Raw genomic sequence first — 23,608 nt, 5'->3', positions numbered from 1 at the left:
GGGGGAAAAACACTTTCTTTTCTCTCATCTATCTCAGTGCCATTACCTTAATGCTTCACTGTCATGTACCATTGGTGTTCATTTTCTAATACTTTAATGATGTATGATTACTACATTTTTTATGTCTATTTTGACCCTCATGAATTCCCACATGCAGGGGCGGCTCCTTCGCTAAGGGAGAGGAGTGTTGCCCCACTGCCTTTCAGCATGGCAAAGAAGGAAAAATACAATTATAATAATGAGATATTATTATCATTTTCTTTTTCTGTGCTGGGGCAGTTTTGTGGGGCGGGCTGGGCTGCGCAGGGGGGAGGAGTGGTGCACCCTCCTAAGTGCGCATGAATGTTTGGCCGGCAAAACATTCATGCACACTTTGCATGCTCCCCACCCAGGCTGCATTACAGCCTGGGTTCAGAACATGCCCAAGCTTCCCTTCCCCATCTGCGCCCTGAACCACAGCACTCAGACCAGTCGCAATGCTGCATTGCAGCGTTGTGATTGGCTTAGGGGAGCCTGGGTGCGCACCAATCACAACACTGCATTGCAGCTTTGTGATTGGCTTAGGGGAGCTTATCCTGCTTCCTGTCCCAACAGAAGCCAGGAAGAGGATGGAAGAAAGGCAGTGGCTAGCCAGCAGGTAAGTGATTTTTTTTCCTCCCATTTCCCCCCTCCCCGCCCCACTTTTTATTTGCAGGAGCAGCCTGGACTGCCCACATGTAATTTATTGTTAAACATATTCTCACAACATGTAAAGCACTCTGATATCTTCGTGTTTAGCTAGCTAGCGTTGTATAAAACAAACAAAAAATCTTTGGGGGGGGTGGGCAAGCCAAGAGAGCCTCAGTGCTTACCAATCACAACACTGCATTGCAGCGTTGTGATTGGGTTAGGGGAGCTTATCCTGCTTTCTGGCAAAACAGAAGCCAGGAAGAGGACGGAAGAGAGGTGGCGGCTGGCCAGCTGGCCGGCAGGTAAGTGATTTTTTTTCTCCCACTCCCCCTCCTGCCCGCCCTACTTCTTATTTGAAGGAGCAGCCTGGACTACCCACATGTAATTCATTGTTAACTATATTCTCACAACATGTATAGCACTTGATACCTTTGGGTTTAGCTAGCCCTATATAAAACTACAAAAAAAAAATCATTGGGAGGCGGGGCCAGCCAAGATGGCCGTGTGGACGTGAGCCACGATGGCTGCGATGTCGAACTTCCATTAAAGGAGGCTACAATGGAAAAGTGCCGATCTTACCTCCAAGAGACCCGTTTCCAGCTCAGGGACTCTTTGGGTAGAGGTGGGCAGAAGCAGGACTGCAAAAAGGTGCGGGATCTATGTGGATGCCAGAGGCTCAGACTAGGGCCGGATGGCGGGAACGGGGCGATTTGAAGCTGCCCAGCCGGATGAGAACAGTGACCATCCAGCACCTGTGGCAATCCCGCTCTGCAGCGCCCCGGATCCTCCGATGATCTGAGGGGCGAAATTGAAGACGAGATTGAAACACTTCACAGAAGGCGGGTGCCCGGAGGAAGGCTTCTGTCGGCGAGACCTGCGGCAGCAGACGGTATGTGACGGGGTCGAATGAGCCACCGTAGCTAAGCTCCTTGTCGCGCTGAATCCTCAACTTTAAAGGCATAGTGGTGAGTGAGCAGAGGCCCTTCACCCCCCGTATTAAGGACCCCACGGGGACAATGAGCGCACTTCTCTGCTGAGCTCCTAGACGAAGGCAGTGAGGTCCGGTAGCAGCGGAGAACACCGTAACAGAGGCCGGGAGGGATCGACAGGAGCATTCTCGCCCCTGACCAACGGATATAAGTAAATTGAGACTGGAACACCGACGGAGGCGGGGGCAGTGACATATAGCCCATTTTTCACCGCCGGTTGCAGCGAGACAGCCCAGTGAGAGAGAAAGCCTCGTGCCTGACCCTAAAATGGCGCCCAGAAAAGAATCAGAAGATATTCTCTCCCGCCAACAGCACACACAATAACACCACAAATTAATCCCTGGCACCCTTTATTCAGGATAAGCTTGCTGCATGACAGGCCCCATGGTCCCCTTGGTCAATAACAGTGATTAAACGCAGATCTGCAAAGGCCTAGTCAACAGGGGAAACGGTGAAGAGACCAGGACTTAGGTCAGAGGTCTGGCAGGCCACGGGGACAGGGCCCATAAAGAAGCAGCTGGAGGGGAAGTGACGTACCGCTCATGATACCACAAATAGTTCAACAGAGGGGAGTGGAAATCAACTGACCTTTTAGAAGGAAATCCCTTTCCAGCGCCACACGGAAACCTCCTTGAGGAACGCTATGGCAGTGGAAGACTAACTCAGGTGTCGCAGAGGGCCCATCTGTGCTGCACAAAAAACAAGGTAACAGAGTCTCCGCCTTTTTCACCCCCAAAACCACAAAGGACCCTCAATCAGCCAGCGAAGGGGCCCTCAATAGGGCGCTCTCTAAAGAAGATCTTCTGTCCTCCCTAAGAGAATTCAAGCAAGAATTACGGGAGGAGCTTAAGGCGGATATGGCTCAGTCTCTAGATGCGCTGAGGGCGGATCTCAATGCCAGACTCTCCAGTCTACAGCAAGGCATCGACTCGGTGGGCACCAGAGTGCTGGATCTAGAGGCCAAAACTGCAAAGCTCGAGAGCTACAAGGAGCAGTCCACCTCGACAACGCAAGACCTCCAACTACAGGTACAGGTGCTGCTTCTGAAATCTGAAGATCTAGAAAACAGAGCGAGAAGGGAGAACATTAGAATTCAGAACCTGGAGGAAGACGCGGAGGGGCCTGACCTCAAGGCGTTTGTGATAGGCCTTTTCTCTGAAACCCTGGGTACGACAAAGGTCAAGGTCAAAGTTGAAAGACTGCACAGAGTGGGGAGACCCAATCCAGACGGAAAAGTTGACCACAAGACCTCCTGGCGAAGCTCCACTCATTCCAAACTAAAGAGGCTATACTGCTAGCCACCAGAAAGCTCGATGTGGTGAAGTTCCAAGGATTCTCCTGTGACTTATACCAGGATATAGCACAAGCAACACTTCAGTGGTGGCAACAACTGCGGCCTGTTACGGAGAAGCTCAGGCAGCACAAAATTAGATACCGCTGGACCTACCCGTTTGGACTTACCTTTGCATATCGAAACAAAGCTCACAACATCACCAAGGTGAAAGGGGCGTTCAATTTGCTGGATCTCACATCCCCAGAGTCTGAAACTGGCACAGACGCCCAGGCCCAGCGGAATGGTGCTCGCAGCCAAGCTGAGAAAGGCAATCAATGGCAAACTCACTGGACCCCCAGATCACAGATGAAACAAAGCGTCCGTGAGACAACCCGATAGAATTCATATCACAAGAATTCCAACAAAAACGGATGTGAGCTCTGTAAGAGCCCCCCCGCCGAGGAGGACAAGCTAAGCCATCTCGCCAATGTTAATTGACATGAAACCATCGACCCCTCACTCGTATCGGATCTTGTTGGTGCTGACCTGAGACGTCCTCATGACCATTGCCCACGCGGTCATCACCAAAACAAGTCACCAGGCTTTGGTATTGAGAAGTAGAGGCTATCCTCTCTTGGAGCTACAACGAATGAACTTCGGCATCAGACATGGTCCAATTCACCTCACATGTACGTCAGACACAGAGAAGGTGATCTGACTTGGGGACAGGTTGTCCCATTGTTTACTGTTTTTTAATGTTATCTTTTTCTCTTTCTTCCCCTCTTTGTTCCTTTTCTTTTCCTTTGCTGAGGGGAAAATAATCTTGATGGGAGATTTCAATCTCACCTGGCATTCAGACTCTGATAGCACACACCCCCAGAGAGCTCACATGACGAGCTTCCTGAAAAACCTGAAGCAGATCATCCAAGACATGGGACTCAGGAACAGTTGGAGGGAGGCACATCTGGAAGACAAAGACTATACTTTCTTTTCACACGTCCACCGCTCCTACTCAAGACTCGAGTACATCTTCCTGAGCCAATCCCTAAACCAGCAGGTTAAAGAGGCTCCAATATACCCTATCATCATCTCAGACCACTCTCCGGTGGGGACACTCCTGGAATGGGCATGCCCTAAACCCAAATTTAAGAGGTGATTCTTCCCCAAAGCCTTAGTATGCGATAAAACATTACGAGACACACTACGCGCACACATAAGCGAATTCATTCAATTCAATGACCCTCAAGACACGTCATTGGCAAATAATTGGGACACCTTTAAAGCCGTGGTCAGGGGACACTGTTTGACGCTGATGGCAACCCTCAACAAGGAACGAACGAAAGAGAGACTGACCTTGGAGGGGGAACTGAAAGCAACTTAACAAGCGCATAAGGCCGCACCCACACTAACCCTTCAAAGAAAGGTCATGGCCATTAAGGGCAAACTTCAGCCAATATACTCAAATAGGGCAGACCTAACACTTCTCCGGCTCAAGCAATCCTCTTACGGGCACGGTAACAAAGTGGGGGCACACTTGGCGAGGCAATTACGGGTGAAGAGAGAAAAGGAGTACATAGGGAACATACAGGACCCCTCAGGGACACAGACACGGGATGAGGCAGGGAAAGCACAAACATTTAGAGACTTTTATAACGCACTATACACGGCAGATCGACCCAACCCACAGGAACAAATAGACTACCTACCCGAGATTGAGCTCCCACAGGTCACAGCGGCCCAGAATGAACACTTGAGTGAACCCATTACGGAGGAGGAGGTACAGAGGCTATCGGTGTCCTGAAATTGCACAAATTACCAGGTCCTGACGGCCTACCGACACAGTTTTATATAACGTTTAGCACAGATCTAACCCCACAACTGACGGCCCTCTTTAATCATATAGCGACCACCAAGCAAGTCACACCTACCATGAGCGAAGCACTTAGCTCTGTGATCCCCAAACCTGGGAAGGACCCGCAACAATGTGGATCTTATCGCCCCATAGCACTCCTCAATTTGGACGCCAAATTACATAAAAAAATTCAGGCTACCAGACTAGATAACCTGATGCCCGACTTGATGTATCCGGATCAGTCTGGGTTCATTAAGGGCAGGCATACACACAACAATGTGCGGAGTGTGATCCACTTAATAGAAAAAAACGCAAAAAAACAGATCCTGGCCGTCCTTCTTGGCTTAGATGCTTAGAAGGCATTTGACAGGGTGGACTGGTCCTTCCTTTACCGGACACTCCAGCGCTTCGGATTCTGTGAGACTTTTATGAACATGATAAAGACCAACTTCGCAGCCTCAAGTGCCAGAATATTTGTTAATGGGATAGCCTCGGACCCTTTTATCCTGGTGTCAGGACCCGAACCGTAGGTTCCATCCTTGCTGATTCAACCACGCCGCTGACTGAATCAAATGATACTGCAAACACTTGGGATGACAGAGTGCGGTCTTGGAGACTCAAGATGGCTGCCGTAGTCGCCAGAGCAGAGAGCAGTAGGCGTTCCAGTCTCCCTGATCACCGCTGCTGAGAATGCTATGTGGAGCGCGAGCGCCTTGGAAAACGCGCACTTCACCAACGTTCCTGACTGAAGTGGTTGGATTTTTTCCGAGAGGCGTTTTTTCTTGAAAAGTATTCCCTTGTTCCTTTTGAAGCGGAGAGCCAGTTAGTCGCTCTTCATTAAAGACGTTAGAATTCGGGCTCGGCGCGTTAAGCTAAGCGCGAGTCCCGATAATAATTAATTTAAAGATTCTTGAGGGAAATTGAGGAGAGCCGAAGTCGAGGACGGAGGCTTTTGGTGAGAGCCGTTAAGGAGTTTCGGAGAAGCGATTCCTGGATTGACACATTAGAGTAAAGAAGCATTTCCCAGTACTAGGATTCAGAAGATCAAGAGCTAAGTGAACATTCGTTGTATAAAGCTGTTGCTGTTTATTGAAGTTAAACCAGAGTGGCACCTTGCTGTTGATAACGACCTAGAAAGAAAAAGATATGATTAAAGAAGGTCATCAGTTATGTTGAAGGAATGTGGAAATAATGTATATAATGTAAATACTTACCCAGAGACTGTTGAAAGAAGGTGAAAGACCAAAGCTACAAGAAAAAGATAAGCTAGAGTTAAACACCCCCTGAAAATTCCTAATGCAAAAATAAGAAGAGCAACCTAACAGAACCCCCTATAAAAGAAAGCTCCACTAATAGTGAAGTAAGTGCACTTACTAATATAATAAATAAAAATAGCGTAGGAATCACCAGAGAAGGTATTAAACTATTTTTGCTGTTTATTTATATTAGTGACAACTAATAGAGGAGCAGAGTATTCAATCAAATTACTAAGAAGAGAAGCAAGGTCCAGCAGCACAAGGGTGGGTGAGAGGAGACCATAGCGATAAGTAGAATAGACTTTCATAGTCAGGTAGGAAGACAGAAATGTAATGTTGTGTTGTTGCTTTTAGGTTCCAACGAACGAGCCACTAGAAGGTAGCGACCCGAGGGAACCAGCGCAGGACCATTCTCTTCTCTGTTTATTATTTTATCCAATTCCCCCTTCCCTTAAGGTAATGATGGGAGGTTCAGTATAATGACCTACCAGCATTGCTGAGAGGGATTAGGGTACTAGCATCTCTGTTCCTGTGCAAGAATTGGTAAGCCAAGATCAAGTTAAATAGTTCTGACAGAGTGAAGTGCCCAAGTAGCCTTCGCACCCGAACAGAGATGGCGGAGGGAATTGATGTCCAATCCTTAGGTACAATCCTGGACGCAATACAGAAGGAATTGGGAGCAGTGAGGTAGGAGAATCGAAATCTGAGGCAGGAAGTGGTTAGTGCCAGAAAAGAAACTGCTGAATTGGCGTTAAGGTTACGCCAACCAAGTAGCTTGGAGAGAGAAGCCATGAACCCGGTATTAGAGACAACCAATAGATCCACCACACAGGTGATACATTCTCTCTCTCCAGTCATCCCATTGGCAGCTCCAGAGAGATTTAACGGGGATCCACAGAAGGCGCAGATATTCCTCTCTCAGTGCTCGTTACATTTTATGTGCCGCCCTTCGATCTTCCCTGACGCGCAGTCTAGAGTGGCTTTCATACTCTCATATCTAAGTGGGGATGCAGCTTTGTGGTCCATGCCTTTAGTCACACGAGATGACCCTTTGCTAAGGAACTTTGAAGATTTCAAACAAGAGTTTTTACGGATATTCGACCGACGGAGGATTTCCCAGGTGGTGGATAATGAATTATTAGATTTACGACAGGGAAATCGAGACTTAATCGCATATCTGGCTCAGTTCAATAAGTTGGTAGTGGAAACTAATTGGCCAGAGAGTAAGAGAGCTGCAGTATTCTATCGTGGACTGAGAGACGAACTAAAGGACACCTTGGCCCAGATTCCTAATCGACCCACCGAGATTTCAGCACTTATAGATTTAGTGTTGGAGATAGATTTCCGTCAAGGAGAGCGGCGAGGAGAAAAGAGGAAAGACTTTAAGGTGATACCTCCAAGATTTGACCGGGCGCGGTCAGATGGCAACAGAACCTCTGAAAATCACTCAGGAGCTGAACCGATGCAGATAGGAGCTATACGAGGCCCTTTGACTAAGGAAGAGAAGGAAAAAAGAAGAACAAACAACCAATGTATGTATTGTGGATCAGGAAGCCATTTTGTCCGAGATTGTCCGAAGAAACCAAAGGGCCCATTCAAGCCGAAGGAAAACTAAAGGCACCACCTGTGGGAGGAGTTGAGCAGGTGAGTGCGACTCAAGAAATAACTCCACATGAACATCAAGTGGCGAACACGCTACAGTCAGCGGCTCCGCATTTAGTTTTAACTATGGAAGTGAAATTTGGACAAACTACCTTAACGGAAGTATCAGTGATGATCGATTCGGGCGCCACGGGGAACTTCTGCGATTTAAGATTTGCCACTGAGGTTGGAATCCAGGCAATCCAAAAGACTAAGAGTGAACCGGTGCGTGCTGTTGATGGGACAAATCTTTCCTCGGGGCCAATCGTGAGTCACACAGAGATGATCCAATTGACAACCAAGGAGGAGCATCGGGAGAATATTCAGTTTAACTTGATAGATGCCCCCCAGTTCCAACTAATTCTTGGCCTTCCATGGCTTACGGAACACAACCCTACGATTAACTGGAGCTCCAGGACTATTGTAATGGATTCGAGTTATTGTAATGAAAACTGTTTTAATTCAGAGAATCGACTTGTAAGGGACAACCCAGCGTTGTCCTTGTGTACCACTGGGCATTCCATGTGCGTGATAAACGTTCAGGAAATCCCCGAAGAATATAAGGAATTTAGGGATGTGTTCAATGAAGTGGAAGCAGAACATTTACCGCCACATCGAGTTTACGACTGCAAGATAGAATTAGAGCCCGGATCAAATTTGCCATGCAGTCGCGTCTACGCCTTGACCGAGAAGGAGCACCAACATCTAAAGGAGTACTTGGACAATATCTAGCCAATGGTTTCATCCGGCCGTCCCAATCGCCTGTTTCATCTCTCTTATTTTTCGTACCAAAGAAGGAGGGGGATTTGCGGACGTGCATCGACTACAGAGCTATCAATAAGATAACCAAGAAAAACCGATACCCCTTACCATTGATCTCGGTGCTTCTAGACCAAGTGAAGGGAGCTCAAATCTACACGAAACTCGACTTGAGAGGGGCTTATCATCTAGTTCGAATGCGAGAAGGAGATGAGTGGAAGACGGCATTTCGGACTGGATTTGGGCTCTTCGAATATCAAGTGATGCCCTATGGACTGTGCAATGCCCCCGCAGCCTTCCAGCACTTCATCAACGACGTCCTGAAGGAATTCATTGATCAGTGTGCGATAGTGTACATTGACGATATTCCAATGTATTTCTCAGATGTGGCAAGTCATCACAAGCAAGTGAGGGGAGTATTGCAGAAGTTACAGGAGAACAAATTGTTTGTGAAGCTAGAAAAATGTGCTTTTGATGTATCACAAGTGGAATTCTTGGGTTTCGTATTATCACCTTCCGGAATCTTGATGGATCAACGTAAGGTGGAAGCAGTGACGAACTGGGAATCTCCGAGAAGCGTGAAGGAAGTTCAAGGCTTCATCGGGTTTGCTAACTTCTATTGGAGGTTTATTAGCGAGTTCTCCAGAAAAATCCTCCCTCTTACCAAATTACTGAGAAAAGGAACCAAGTTTGAGTGGTCAAAAGAAGCTGAAGAGGCCTTTCAATCTTTAAAAAAGGATTTCACCACGGCGCCAGTCTTGTTACATGCTGATCCTTCAGAACCTTTTTACGTAGAAACCGATGCGTCAGACCAAGCCGTGGGAGGAGTGTTATCACAGCGACACAAGACCACAGGCCAATTGCATCCGGTCGCTTATCGATCCAGAAAATTATCGCAAGCTGAAGTAAACTATACAATCACGGAGAAGGAGCTGTTGGCCATTAAGGACGCCTTCAAGGAGTGGCGACACTATTTGATGGGAGCCGGACATCAAGTAACGGTGTTCACAGATCATCGCAATTTAAAATTCTTGAAAACTGCCAGAACACTTACTCCACGACAATTGAGGTGGTCTCTGTATTTTGCGGACTATGATTTCGTAATCACATTTCGGCCTGGAGCTCAAAATGGAAAGGCTGATACATTATCCAGAATAGGTACTGAGTTTCAGAAGACCTCTACAGACATTCAGCCAATCCTTCCCAGTGACAAGATCATAGGAGCCACAACCACCATTCAACTACAAGAATCGATTGCAGATGTTATGAGTTCAGAGGCCATGCAGAGTTGGGCGGAGGAGGATGCCAACAGAAAGATAATTCAACAAATGCCCTATCATCGGAATGCCTTGTATCTACCGACAACCGAGTTACAGCAGCAAGTAATGCGAGAGTGTCACGATGACAAATTGGCTGGCCACAAAGGAGAAGCTAAGACAGAGGAAATAATCAAGAGACATTATTGGTGGCCTAAAATGGCATCAGATATTGAGAAGTATGTTAAGTCTTGTGAGATTTGCGCGCAGGGGAAGTCAGAACGGCAGGCTCCAAAGGGATTATTGCAACCCCTACCCACACCTCCCCATCCATGGCACACAGTTACATTAGACCTTATTACAGATTTACCTGTTAGTCAAGGATACAACACCATCCTGGTGGTGGTGGATGCTTTTTCAAAAATGGCCCACTTTACAGCATTAAAACGGGTACCTTCAGCCAAACAGTTAGCTGCCCACTTCAGCTCTCAGATTGTCAAAATACATGGAATTCCTAAAATTGTCTTTTCCGATAGGGGTTCCCAATTTGTGTCCTGGTTTTGGAAGGCTTTTATGGAAGGGTTGGGAACAGAAGTTAGATTCTCCACTAGTTACCACCCGAGACAGATGGGCAGACGGAAAGGGTAAACCAGGAATTGGAACAATATTTGCGACTGTTCCTTTTAAAAGAAGAAGGAAATTGGTTGGATTATTTGTGGACAGCAGAATTTGCTCATAATAATGCAAAGAACACCTCGACAGGGTTTTCTCCCTTCTTTGTGAATTATGGCAGACACCCGAATGCTACCATTCGACAAATGGACACAACAGTTCCAGCAGTTAAAGAAGTCATGTCGCATCTGCTTCAAATTCAACAAAAGGCCATAGACAATCTACGATCAGCCAAAGAAAAATACAAGGAATATGCCAATCCGAAGAGACGAGCAGGACCATCCTTGACTAATGGGGATCAGGTCTGGTTAAGTACCAAGAATTTGAGGCTAAAAGGAAACAGGAAGTTTCAACCCCGATTTATCGGTCCTTATCCTATCGAGGAACAAATCAATCAGGTTACTTATCGACTGAAACTGCCTCCCAAGTTAAAGATACACCCAGTCTTCCATGTATCACTGTTAAAGAAGGCTTCTGCAAATCTGAGAAACCAATCACCTCCGAAGCCAATTCAGCTGGAAACTGGAACTGAGTATGTAGTAAAAGAAGTTTTGGACTCAAAAAGATCCAGAGGGAAATTGTACTATTTGATAGACTGGAAAGGCTATGGCCCAGAAGAACGATCTTGGGAACAGGAGAAGGATGTTCATGCACCAAGATTAATTAAATCCTTTCATCAACGATTCCCTACTAAGCCAAGAAGGAAAGGACCTGCCTTGTTGGGGGGTACTGTCAGGACCCGAACCGTAGGTTCCATCCTTGCTGATTCAACCACGCCGCTGACTGAATCAAATGATACTGCAAACACTTGGGCTGACAGAGTGCGGTCTTGGAGACTCAAGATGGCTGCCGTAGTCGCCAGAGCAGAGAGCAGTAGGCGTTCCAGTCTCCCTGATCACCGCTGCTGAGAATGCTATGTGGAGCGCGAGCGCCTTGGAAAACGCGCACTTCACCAACGTTCCTGACTGAAGTGGTTGGGTTTTTTCCGAGAGACGTTTTTTCTTGAAAAGTATTCCCTTGTTCCTTTTGAAGCGGAGAGCCAGTTAGTCGCTCTTCATTAAAGACGTTAGAATTCGGGCTCGGCGCGTTAAGCTAAGCGCGAGTCCCGATAATAATTAATTTAAAGATTCTTGAGGGAAATTGAGGAGAGCCGAAGTCGAGGACGGAGGCTTTTGGTGAGAGCCGTTAAGGAGTTTCAGAGAAGCCATTCCTGGATTGACACATCAGAGTAAAGAAGCATTTCCCAGTACTAGGATTCAGAAGATCAAGAGCTAAGTGAACATTCGTAGTATAAAGCTGTTGCTGTTTATTGAAGTTAAACCAGAGTGGCACCTTGCTGTTGATAACGACCTAGAAAGAAAAAGATATGATTAAAGAAGGTCATCAGTTATGTTGAAGGAATGTGGAAATAATGTATATAATGTAAATACTTACCCAGAGACTGTTGAAAGAAGGTGAAAGACCAAAGCTACAAGAAAAAGATAAGCTAGAGTTAAACACCCCCTGAAAATTCCTAATGCAAAAATAAGAAGAGCAACCTAACAGAACCCCCTATAAAAGAAAGCTCCACTAATAGTGAAGTAAGTGCACTTACTAATATAATAAATAAAAATAGTGTAGGAATCACCAGAGAAGGTATTAAACTATTTTTGCTGTTTATTTATTATTTATATTAGTGACAACTAATAGAGGAGCAGAGTATTCAATCAAATTACTAAGAAGAGAAGCAAGGTCCAGCAGCACATGGGTGGGTGAGAGGAGACCATAGCGATAAGTAGAATAGACTTTCATAGTCAGGTAGGAAGACAGAAATGTAATGTTGTGTTGTTGTTTTTAGGTTCCAACGAACGAGCCACTAGAAGGTAGCGACCCGAGGGAACCAGCGCAGGACCATTCTCTTCTCTGTTTATCATTTTATCCAATTCCCCCTTCCCTTAAGGTAATGATGGGAGGTTCAGTGTAATGACCTACCAGCATTGCTGAGAGGGATTAGGGTACTAGCATCTCTGTTCCTGTGCAAGAATTGGTAAGCCAAGATCAAGTTAAATAGTTCTGACACCTGGTGAGGGGAACGCATCAGGGGTGTCCACTCTCCCCACTCCTCTTTGCACTTAGCATTGAACCACTGGCTACTAAAATCAGAGAGAACCAGGGGATCATAGGAGTTCCCTTTTGCTCCGAAGATCATAAAATTTCTCCATTCGCCTACATCATCCTACTGACTCTTTCCGACCCATGACAATCCCTGATGCTACTTAGGGAAGAACTGGGACGCTTTGAAGGCGTAGCAGGATTCTGAATCAATCAGCCCAAATCTTTTATTCTAAACTTGACGCTAACAGATGCAACAATGGGAGACTTGGTAGCCTCGACCCCTTTCCAGTGGGCCAAAAGAGAACTAACATATCTGGGGAGGGCTCTTTAGTGCAAATTATCCTCCACTTTTACGCCAACTCCAGGCGGATCTTAAGCAGTGGGCGCCCCTGTATCTCTCTTGGCTGAGCAGAATTCATGCCCTCAAGCTGGTAGTCCTACCACAATTCCTTCACTTATTCCAAAGTCTCCCAATCGAGCTAGAGTGAAGCTTTTTACAGGGAGTCCAGACCCTATTAAAGAAATTCATTTGGCAGAATAAGCGGCAGAGGCTCCCATTTAATCTCTTATGGAGGCCCTCGGACCGGGGCTGGCTGGTGCTGCCCGACCTGGAATTATATTACGAAGCAGCACAACTTAGGGTTATAGTGGAATGGTCTCAACGCATGTCCGACAAACACTGGTTGCATATGGACCGTGCCATTACGGGCAAGGTAATATGGGACCTCCTCTGGAAGCCAAAATCTGACTGACCGGCCAACGTCTATATAGGCACCCCTACCAGAACGACCCTTAAAACCTGGGGTGACGTCTTGAGGCAAACGAACTGGACAACATTCCCTTCCTCTTTTACCCCCATAAACTACAACCCAGCCTTCACCCCTGCACTACAACCGGGGCCCTTTCATGCATGGAGGGAGGGAGGATGCCTCATGCTAGCACACATTACCGAACTGGACAACATCCCCTTCCCCTTTTACCCCCATAAACTACAACCCAGCCTTCACCCCTGCACTACAACCGGGGCCCTTTCATGCACGGAGGGAGGGAGGATGCCTCATGCTAGCACACATTTTTCACAACTGGGATATACTGACCATCGAAAATTGCCAGAGGGAATTTCAGCTACCGAATTCAGAGCACTACTATTATCTGCCACGCAGAGTGAGATTGGAGACGGGGTGATGAGGGAGCTTACGGCTCCTGAGAGAATTATGAAAGGGGCAAGCACCGTAAAAGGGGCTATCTCTTTCCTATACTCACTACTACTACAAATACTTCCTTCTAAACGCCCGCGTCACCTCGAATTTTGGGAACGCACACTAAACCATGAGATCACAGACTCACAGTGGAAAGCTCTGTTGAAGGACATAAAACGTAACCACCATTCACTAAGCCATTGAGAAGCCCACTACAAGATACTTTTTGACTGGTATCTATACCCTACAAAACTAAAAAGATATTTCCCAACACATCTGATCTTTGCTGGAGGGGTGTGGCATTTTGGGCGACTTTCGCCACAAGTGGTGGGACTGCCCAACAATTCGGCCCTTTTGGCCGGAAATCTTGGTACAAATTAAAGAGATACTAGGATATACTATCCCAGACTCCCCAGATTTTGTGCTTCTCGGCCTCCAGGACACCGGTTTGAAATATCAGACAAAAACAGCTCTGTCTGGGAGCGGCAAAAACAGCAATAGCCACTGCCTGGAAAAGGAAAGTCACAATGGCATGCACGTCTATGGCAGGCACTCACTATGGAACGTATGAACGACATATATAGAGACAAATTTTTAAATTTCAAATATGCCTGGGGCCCTCTAGTCCGTTATCTCTCTTACGGTCTCCCATTGACTACATGCTTCACGAGGGTTAGAGCCCTGCACTTGTTCCAGATCTAACCGGACCTACTCTCAACACTAGATCTCTCCCCACGGATACAACCCCACTCACATCCATCCCTCCGGACTGCCCCGATATCCAGGTACACCAACTGATTCGGTTCCTCCCTGCCTTCTGGTCTACTCTTCTTTTGTTCTTTCTTTTCCCCACAGTCATGTTTTGATTGAGCAACCTCTTACCTTCTCCCAATAGCTGGGAGCAGTGTGACAACATTTTATTCTTAGGTAATAAACTCACGGAAGGGGGAGGGTTACTAGAGGGAGGGAGGTTCGTTGTTTAATGTAAGGACGTCTTATCCATTGTTTTTTTTGTTGTCTTGAATGTTATGTACGCTTTAAGGCACGGGTACTCATAATACGGCCCGCGGGCCAGGGGCGGCCTGGCAAGCCTTCCCTGGCGGCCCGCGGACCGTGCAGACATCGTACCCGTGTTTTTTTGTTTTTTTCAAAAAATAATCTCAGCAAACACCCCTGCTGCAGCGCGATGCAGAGACTCTCTGTGAGGGCCGGGCGATTTCCGTCAGAGTGGGGCTGCAGGGGCCTAAGAGGTGAACAAAGCCTCATTAGCATGCAAATGGTCTTTTAAAGACCTGCTAAGTGCTCGGGTGCGGCTGGCTGGCATGCTGAGTGTGTGTGTGCCCAGAAGCTGTCTCAGCCCAGGCACACACAGGCAGGGTGAGATGAAGAGGGAGAGGGAGGGAAAGGAAAGGAGACAGATAGACAGACAGAGGGAGAGCGAGGGAGACAGAGGGAGACAGAGGCAGACGGAGGGAGAGTGAGGGAGACAGAGCGAGGGAGACTGAGGGAGACTGAGGCAGACAGGGAGAGCGAGGGAGAGTGAGGGAGGGAGCCAGGCAGACAGAGGGAGAGCGAGGGAGGCAGAGCGAGGGAGACAGAGGGAGAGCGAGGGAGACAGAGGCAGACAGAGGGAGAGCGAGGGAGAGCGAGGGAGACAGGCAGACAGAGGTAGAGCGAGGGAGGGAGACAGGCAGACAGAGGGCGAGCGAGGGAGGGAGACAGGCAGACAGAGGGAGAGCGAGGGAGAAGAAGGGAGACAGCAGACAGAGGGAGAGTGAGGGAGGGAGACAGGCAGACAGAGGGAGAGCGAGGGAAAGACAGAGCGAGGGAGGGAGACAGAGGGAGTGAGACCTCAGAGTGAGTGAGGGAGACCTCAGAGTGAGTGAGGGAGATCTCGGAGTGAGTGAGGGAGACCTCGGAGTGAGTGAGGGAGACCTCGGAGTGAGGGAGGGGGAAGGAGAGGGAAGGAGGGAGAGGGAAGGAGAGGGAAGGAAGGAGGGCGAGGGAAGGAAGGCGAGGGAAGGAGGGCGAGGGAAGGAGGGCGAGGGAAGGAGGGAGAGGGAAGGAGAGAGAGGGAGACAGAGGGAAGGAGGGAGAAGGAAGGAGAGAGGGAGAGAGAAATAGAGGAAGGTAGAGGGAAACCGAGGGAGAGGGAAACAGAGAGAGAGAGGGAGACAACGAGAGAGTGATACAGTCAGAGTGAGTGAGACCGAGGGAGTGAGACAGTCAGAGTGAGTGAGACCGAGGGAGAGAGGAAGTGAGACAGTCAGAGTGAGTGAGACCGAGGGAGAGAGGGAGTGAGACAATCAGAGTGATTGAGACAGAGGGAGAGAGGGAGTGAGACAGTCAGAGTGAGTGAGACAGTCAGAGTGAGTGAGACAGAGGGAGACAGAGAGACAGAGGGAGAGAGAGGTAGAGAGAGGGAGAGAGAGAGAGAGGGAGGGAGACAGAGAGAGAGAGCGACAGAGAAAGAACGAGAGAGAGAGAGAGAGAGAGAGAGAGAGAAATGTGTGTATGCCGGGTCTGGTAGCTCAGTGGACGAAGGCGTCCGCTGCAGGGACCTGTGATCAACCTCATGGTCAGTTGTTGTTTTAGCCCCGCCCCCTCCCCCACTGACCCCGCCCCCACCTGTGCGGCCCTCGGACACAAACCACACTGTAAATTTGGCCCCCGAGAGAAAGTTTGTGAGTACCCACGCTTTAAGGTAACACGTGCGCAATTATCCACCAATGATGACTCGGATAACCCGAAAGACTCTGAACAAGGAAATAGAGTACTTAGTGATGCATACGAGTACACGATGTACTAATGTTACCAAGTGTAATGTTTACTGTCATTGAAAATTTAATAAAAACAAATCTGAGAAAAAAAAAATCTTTGGAAAGAGAGATGCGCACAGGATTTCAGGAGGAAAGTGACGGGGGATTGCTGTACCAGTTTCAAGGGTTGGGGGCTTTTCGTGGAAGGGGTGGTTGGTCTCTTTCTCATATTGAAGAGGGTAGACAGTTCCAGGACATCTTTTCACTCTATGGGATTAAATATGCCTTCCTAAAATGTATTATCGTAATTTTTGTAAATCATCTGTTTTTCGTAATATTTTAACATTTAAATTGGTTTTACTGTTTTGAAGTTGCATAATTAGATGTATATTGGTAAAATGTCTTCTGAAACCTCGGTAAATCAGATTTGCTACACATGCATAACATACTTGATTTTAATATTTTTCACTTGTTATACAAATCGGACCCTAACGTGTTGTTACATTTTCAGACAGCTTTCAAGCTGACTTTTGCTGCTCGTCCAAGTTTCTCCAAAGGCCTGTTACTGAAACTGAATCCAGCGACGGAGATCCTAAGATAAATACTACTAGTTGCATACATCAGTTGCAGAAGAAAGGCCCAAATACATATAGCAACACAGAACTAACGAACCATGACGCACATCATTTAGTGCCTAATAACACTGCCACATTACAAAAAACGCAAAGGTGCCACACCAAGGCGGACACGCTGAGTAGAAGAGCAAAGGATGAGAACGTTGCCTTTTCGCTTGGAATTCAGAAGATGAACGTGTCCCGTGGAGAGACTTGCAGTACCAAGCCTCCAGAGTGCAATGTAAGTTTGTCGGAATCTGAAGTCCTGTCTAGGAGACTTAAAAAGCCAGAAAACGGCCCTTCTAGTTCATCTTGTGGTGCTGTTGAGACGAAATGTATGCTTTCCCTTCAAACCAACATTTCAAGTGAAGATTTGCCTACAGGCACTATGGCAAGTAGTAACGAACCACCAAAAGAAGGGGTACCGACTAAGAGTTCTGAAACAGCATTTAAACATATTGAGGAAATGAAAAAAAATGGGAGGAATTCGCGTGGTGAAATCGGTTGTAAATCTATGGATTTAGAAATATCACACCTTTTACCTCTTGTATCACAAGAAGATTGCCAGGTGAAAATGGTTCAAGATAGAGGTCAAGGTGTTGGAGAAACTGACTCTGTTTTAGAAGCCGCTGTAAATAGTATCTTAGAGTGTTAATAGCTGCAAAACGTGGAAAAGATAGGCTGGCCACTGTAAAAGCATATGTGAAGAATATCTAAACCACGTAACAACTGATCCTTTTTTTTACTGGATGGAGCTTTCTGAAATTCATTGTTATGTGTTTTCAAAGCAATATTCATTGTGGCAGAAGCAAGGTATCCAGTTAAATGCAATGTTGCTGCAGAGCAGTCTGTTAGGCCCCAATTGCCACTGAGTTCGACGATACTGACAATCACGAGCCAAATGAAAGGCCAGATTTACTGAAGAAAATCACGGGCTCAAATGAGCACATTTATTATTATCCAATTAATTTATGTTTTCAGACTACTTTGTGATCGGTTAAAATTCTATGTATAACATTATTTCCCAGTCCTTTGAAAATCCTGATCTCAAAAATTGGAAAAAAGACGACCAAAATATTAATGGGGTCTTCTATTAAAAATGTGTTGCTAACCAATCAATCACAGCAATGGTATGTTCGCTATCTCATAGAATATTTAAGATTGGTAATTGTACTTTGTAATCTATTATTTCAAGCTTAATTTTGAAACGTGAAACATTTTATGGAGTGGGGTCCAGAAAGTAAGTGACAGATGGACAGAAACACACACACAGTAGTTATCTAAAGTCATGTTGTATTCTTTCATTTCCAAACTGTAGTATTTGAGTTATTGAAGGCAAAGTACTAACTTGGTGTACACTCTGCCTGTGAAGCAGTCAATAGCAGGTCCAGTAGATTCCAAATGCATAGAAATAGTGGTCTCCATGCTGTCAATTAATTAAGGCCCAACCATCTACCTGTGTGAAGTGTCAAAGGTTTGTCTCTTGTGCTTGTCAGCTTTGTCGATCTGTCTCTATAATGAAAAGGGAATAAGGCATATCAGTGAGAAGACTAGGGTTTGAGGGATGCTGGCAAGATCATTTTAGTAATTTTGGCGTCAATTAATATTATTTATTTTGATTGTTCTTCTGCCAATGACGTTGCTCAATTGGAAGTTTACATTTTCATTGTTATTATTAATTGAATGAGGCACCTGATGCTAAGAAATGTTACATGAAATGCTTTAGGAGGCATTATGTATCTCTATCCACCAGAGTGGTACTAATTAGTTGGTGGCATACTCATTTCTATATTTAATCATGAACTAATGTCTGTTACTCCTTAACCATACACTTCTAACAGGAGATGATGTAATATTCTTAGCGAGGCAGTTTGGACTGAGGGTATTTTACCCCAAATATTGGCATGGCTGCTTTAGATGGGTGATCTTTAGAAGACCACTGTAAATACTCACTCTCTCAAAAGAAAATGTGAGCACTTCAAGAAAGGGTGTGATTCTTTGGAATGCTAATATTAGCATTATATTTATCTACAAACACAGCCCCAGAATCTAGGCATGTAGTAAAAACTGTTGCTTGATAGAGCAGTTGATCATTTTAAAGTATATTAGATAGGGTCTAACAACACGGGCATTACATTTCCACCAGTGTTTCAGTTTTGAAGTGAACCTCATGGAGAATTTTAATGTTCTACTGAATTGCTTTTGATGATTATAATTCCTATCAGGGAGACATTTGAAAAGACATTGAAGTGGTTTGGGAGCCTTCTACAAACATACAGCGATTTAGAAAATACGGTTTACCAAAGCCAGTAAATACACAATTGTGTAATTATATTTAATCCAAGAATCTAAGCTGATGAAATGCCTGCTCAATTGCATGGCTTCCACATACTTACAATTTTTGTTTAGAAATAAGTAGGGTTACTCATCACACATCTTGCTGATGAAACATGCCACTCTCTCAAGCTCTCACAGTCCCCCTTACAGCTTACCTGTGTAACATATGCTGTGCTCACTGGTGTAATGAAACTTGAGGGGGCCCCCTGCAAGGTACGTGGAGGGACCCCCTCCGGACTCAGTCAGGAGGTCTCCAGCAAGAGTATTGTGCTGAGAGGGCCCCCTGGAGCTTGGGGGTCCCCTGCATCTTGGAGGCTGCGGGGGTCTGTATTACGCTACTGGCCGTGCTAGTAACATATTATATTTCCATTGGATATATTTGTAGCTTTACAGCTGAGTGGAAAGTTTTTTTATTCAAAATGTCATGCTATCAGCCACACCAGCCGTCATATTGGTAAGTGGGAATGCTCTAATTCTGGAGTGTTGCAGCATGAAGCCATAGGAAGAAAGGTTTTAGAGTTACGGAGAAATAGTAAATCAGCACGGTTTGCATTTTAATGGCCTGCTAAAAGTAGAAGTTCAAATACTTAGATAGTTTATTGGTGAATAGGAAACTACATAGATTTCAGACATGGTTGTGGTTACCATCTGGGGTATGAAAACGTACAGTAAGAAATTCAGGGAGTAACAGTTCCTGTTTTTGAATGGTATGAAACCAGAAACCAGGTTGGAATTTTATTATCCATAATTGTTCTCTTTAGTGGACATTCAAATCTGATCATATTTTGCACATGATCACAGGTCAATTACTTTAATTTATTGTTACTAACCCGCAACTATTGAGAAGATGTTTTAATTCTGGATTGGATTTAGTCTGTGTCACTGTCTGTATCCATACACCAGTCGGCTTAATAAACTAAATTCCTAATTGCCTTTTGAAATATTATGAAATTACCTTATGTCTTGTTTTCTTCCAGGTATCTTTGCTTTAGTTTAAATGTTCTTCAATAAGTTTGCATTTGCATATATTTTAACACGTCTTCTGTTGCTGTTCATTAATTAAAAAAGACACAAATTAGCTTAGCAAAAGGCTTATCTTGCCTTCCTTTTTATCCACCTGATGTCATTTTCCTTCATAGTTTCTAAAATAGTTGAGTTGATGCCATGTTCCTGTTTGAAAGGTACCTGACAGACGAACATACATGCAAGGTATGTCATGTAGGCAATAAACTACATAAATGCTTTCAAGCAAAAATTGCAAAGTAATGAAAACAATACAAAATACTTAAAAGGTCTGATTCACAAAGCTTTTTATGTTACTAGTTGTGTCATGTTCCAGTCTTAGATGCGAATTACCTCTGGGTTTCCATACCTGATTTGCATAACACTTTCTGTGATTAGTTGTACCTTATTCACGGCTTATGTGGGAACTACTAATGAATTTAATTTCTTGTTGTAGAAAAGCTTAGGGAATCATACTCCGTTTTTACAAAATGTTTTTCTATAAGAAAGCATGCTTTACTCTTAGAAAATCCTGAGAAAGTCACACTTATGCATGGTATGATATACATCTACCCTCAAAAAATGCTTTGCGAATCAAGCATGTGAACTCTAGAAAAATTCACACCTAAGAAAGGAAGAAGACAAGCAACTCGCAGGAAAAGCATTTTGACTCAGGCTCAGTGTTTTGGTTAATGAGAATATGTTTACACGGTTTTAAATTAGCTAACATATTGAAAGTGGCTTGAGCAATTTCAAAATGTGTTATACATACAATGTATTTCATGTTTGTGAAAGAAATGTTCACATTTTATAGTGAGTCAACATAAACATAAACAAAATGTTTTTTAAGAATGGAAGAACTTTTGACAATTCTGACTGAAAAAACACACTAAAGCATAATGTATCAGGAGCCATCAATGCATGCAATGCCTTTGGATCTGATGGATAGATAGATAGATAGCTATGCATTCTTGTGAGAGCACCGAAAGATTACTAGAATAGATGACATCTCTGTAAAATTTGTAACAATGAAGCAACCTGACTTCTATTGTTCAAGCAGAATAAGTGTTTGTTTGTTTCAGTTTAAAAAGAATTTCCAATTGTAATATTATCACGCACAGTCATTACATTTGTGATAATCTGTTTTTGAGTTTGTGTCAGTCGCGAAAAAAATAATGTATTTAAGTTTGGATGATTTCCACTTTGATGCTAACTGTTGTGATTTTTCACTGCTAGTTATGACATTATGGTTCAATTTAGCCCTTCATTTTGTTGCGTTTTTGTATCAGTTGACTAATAATTTGTACTTGTTTTTCTGTTTTGTGTGCGGTTTCTAAATGATGCAATTCACTAAGTGTATGCTTAGCAGTTGACTTGTGACATTACAAAATGTAGTGGAAGGTATGAGCACATAATTTTTGAAACCCGTTTCCAAATCCAAAATATCATAGTGTCAAAGTAAAATCCACATGCCCTGGTAGTCACATACTCAAGTTACATGTAATTTTCAAGAGGATAAATTGAAGTATATTTTTATTTGTCTGGTGTCCCTGTATTTAACTCACTTTTTGAAATATCTGTTAGCTAATATGTCCATACACATATGTATTCGTTAAGCCTAAAAACGCGTGTCCCTTCAATCAGCAAACACCTGCATCATTTCAAGCCTTATAGTACATGTCATTAAGTCTACATGATGCAAGCGTAGCGCAGAAGGTGGTAGATCCAACTTTAGGGCTATGAGTTGATTTGATTAAATTTACTTTTATAAAGCAATAAAAAATATGTAGATGCAAGTCATGGAAAGAGATCTACCCTCCCATAAAACATAACACCTGAAGGTATTTTTGTGACCATAGGGGTACATACGACACGTTGTCCGAGTTGTTCATAGTAAGGTATAATTTATCATTATAAGACTCATTTTTTAAAAATACCAGAATGCACTTTAAAATATTTGTCAGAAATTCTTTTGTTTTGTCCATGTTGTCTCGTGAATTAATCCTGAAACATCCAGAAACCTTCTGGCTTTTGAAACATCAGAAGGTTATTATTAAAGTAAACAGTGAACTGCAGTTTCTACCCAAGAAAGACGCATTAGGTCACCACTGTCTAGATTTAGATTGAATCAATTTGCTTGAAGTTAATGTCCTTTTGCGAACTGCATGCATAACGCAAATGTGAAAAGCATCCAGTATTCTTCTTTTGCTCTGATATTGTGAGGATCTGCCTATTCTTCATGTATGTTTCAGTTTCATTAATGATGCAGAAATTAAATAAAGAATAAGAATTGTAATTGGCAATATCAGCAAGTAGCCTACCTGGAGAGTTTAGGATAATTTGGCTGTTATAGTAGAGAGGCCTTACAGACTGACTTCATTTAAGAAGTGTTCATTTTCGTCAGTGCGATATTGACTATATTTGCTTAAATACATTCATTTGTATTCATTTGTATAGTATGTATGTATTATCGCAAATTGCTTTGTATACATTTTGTAAAAATATTTATAAACTGTTTCGTAAAAAAGGTACAGCAAATTGCAGTTTATTTTGTTATGTTAGATAAATACTGTTAAAGAAAACACGTCGTAAATATATTGTTAATCCAATATTAGGATTTTTTTGGGGTTGGAAATGACACATTAAAACAATATTTGCAATACAACCAAAGATTTGGGAAAACACACACGTGATTGTCTTGATTTAATCTCCACTAGAAATGGTTTTACATTTGTAAAACTAGTCATCTATGATTGATAATATGAGTATCACCAACCAGTATGTCAGTCTAGTGCTTGTCCAGTGTTAAGGCAGAAATTGTCAGAAAATGTCTTTTCAGTTCAAGGGCCATCTAAAATTGTTGGAACTTTGCAAAATGTGTTTTGGGATGCAAAGTACATCAATTTAGTCAATTAAATAATATGGGCCAAATGTCCAAAGGATTTGGTCGCAAAACGCCCGATTTGAGCCACATGTATGAAGCAGTTTTGTGGTCATTAAAAAGCCGATTGCTCTGTTTCCTACTGCAAAAATGCTTTACATATGTACAAAACACAAATTGTGATTCGATAACACGTTATCGTATCGAAATGTTTGTTTGTTGTGATTCGGTATTTGGAAGGGCCGTGTTTAGGACGTCCCTTCCAAATACTGAATCGTAATGTGATGTATGAATGTTTTGCAAACGAATTACAGTCGCACAACATTCATATTTTACTGACTTCTTGAAGGAAGTG

The 23,608-nt window shown here is 44.3% G+C and overlaps 1 protein-coding gene across 4 annotated transcripts in view; it reads left to right on the top strand.

The window, feature by feature from the left end:
• The window catches only part of BICRAL (BICRA like chromatin remodeling complex associated protein), an 883,634-nt gene extending 860,731 nt beyond the window's left edge, over positions 1-22,903 (top strand). For 2 of the 4 annotated variants that reach the window (XM_078649710.1, XM_078649711.1), the window contains one exon: positions 16,931-17,838. In XM_078649710.1, the coding sequence (XP_078505836.1) occupies positions 16,931-17,688 (758 nt within the window). In that variant the 3' untranslated portion in view covers positions 17,689-17,838. Of the gene's footprint in view, positions 1-16,930 lie in introns of all 4 variants that reach the window. The other 2 variants (XM_078649712.1, XM_078649709.1) reach the window with 2 other exon arrangements.
• Positions 22,904-23,608: the final 705 nt, after the last annotated feature.

Source organism: Lissotriton helveticus, chromosome 6 (genome assembly GCF_964261635.1).
Source record: "Lissotriton helveticus chromosome 6, aLisHel1.1, whole genome shotgun sequence".
Lineage (NCBI taxonomy): Eukaryota > Metazoa > Chordata > Amphibia > Caudata > Salamandridae > Lissotriton > Lissotriton helveticus.
Note: the sequence above shows the minus strand (reverse complement) of the source record. Positions and strands in the feature narration are given on the sequence as shown.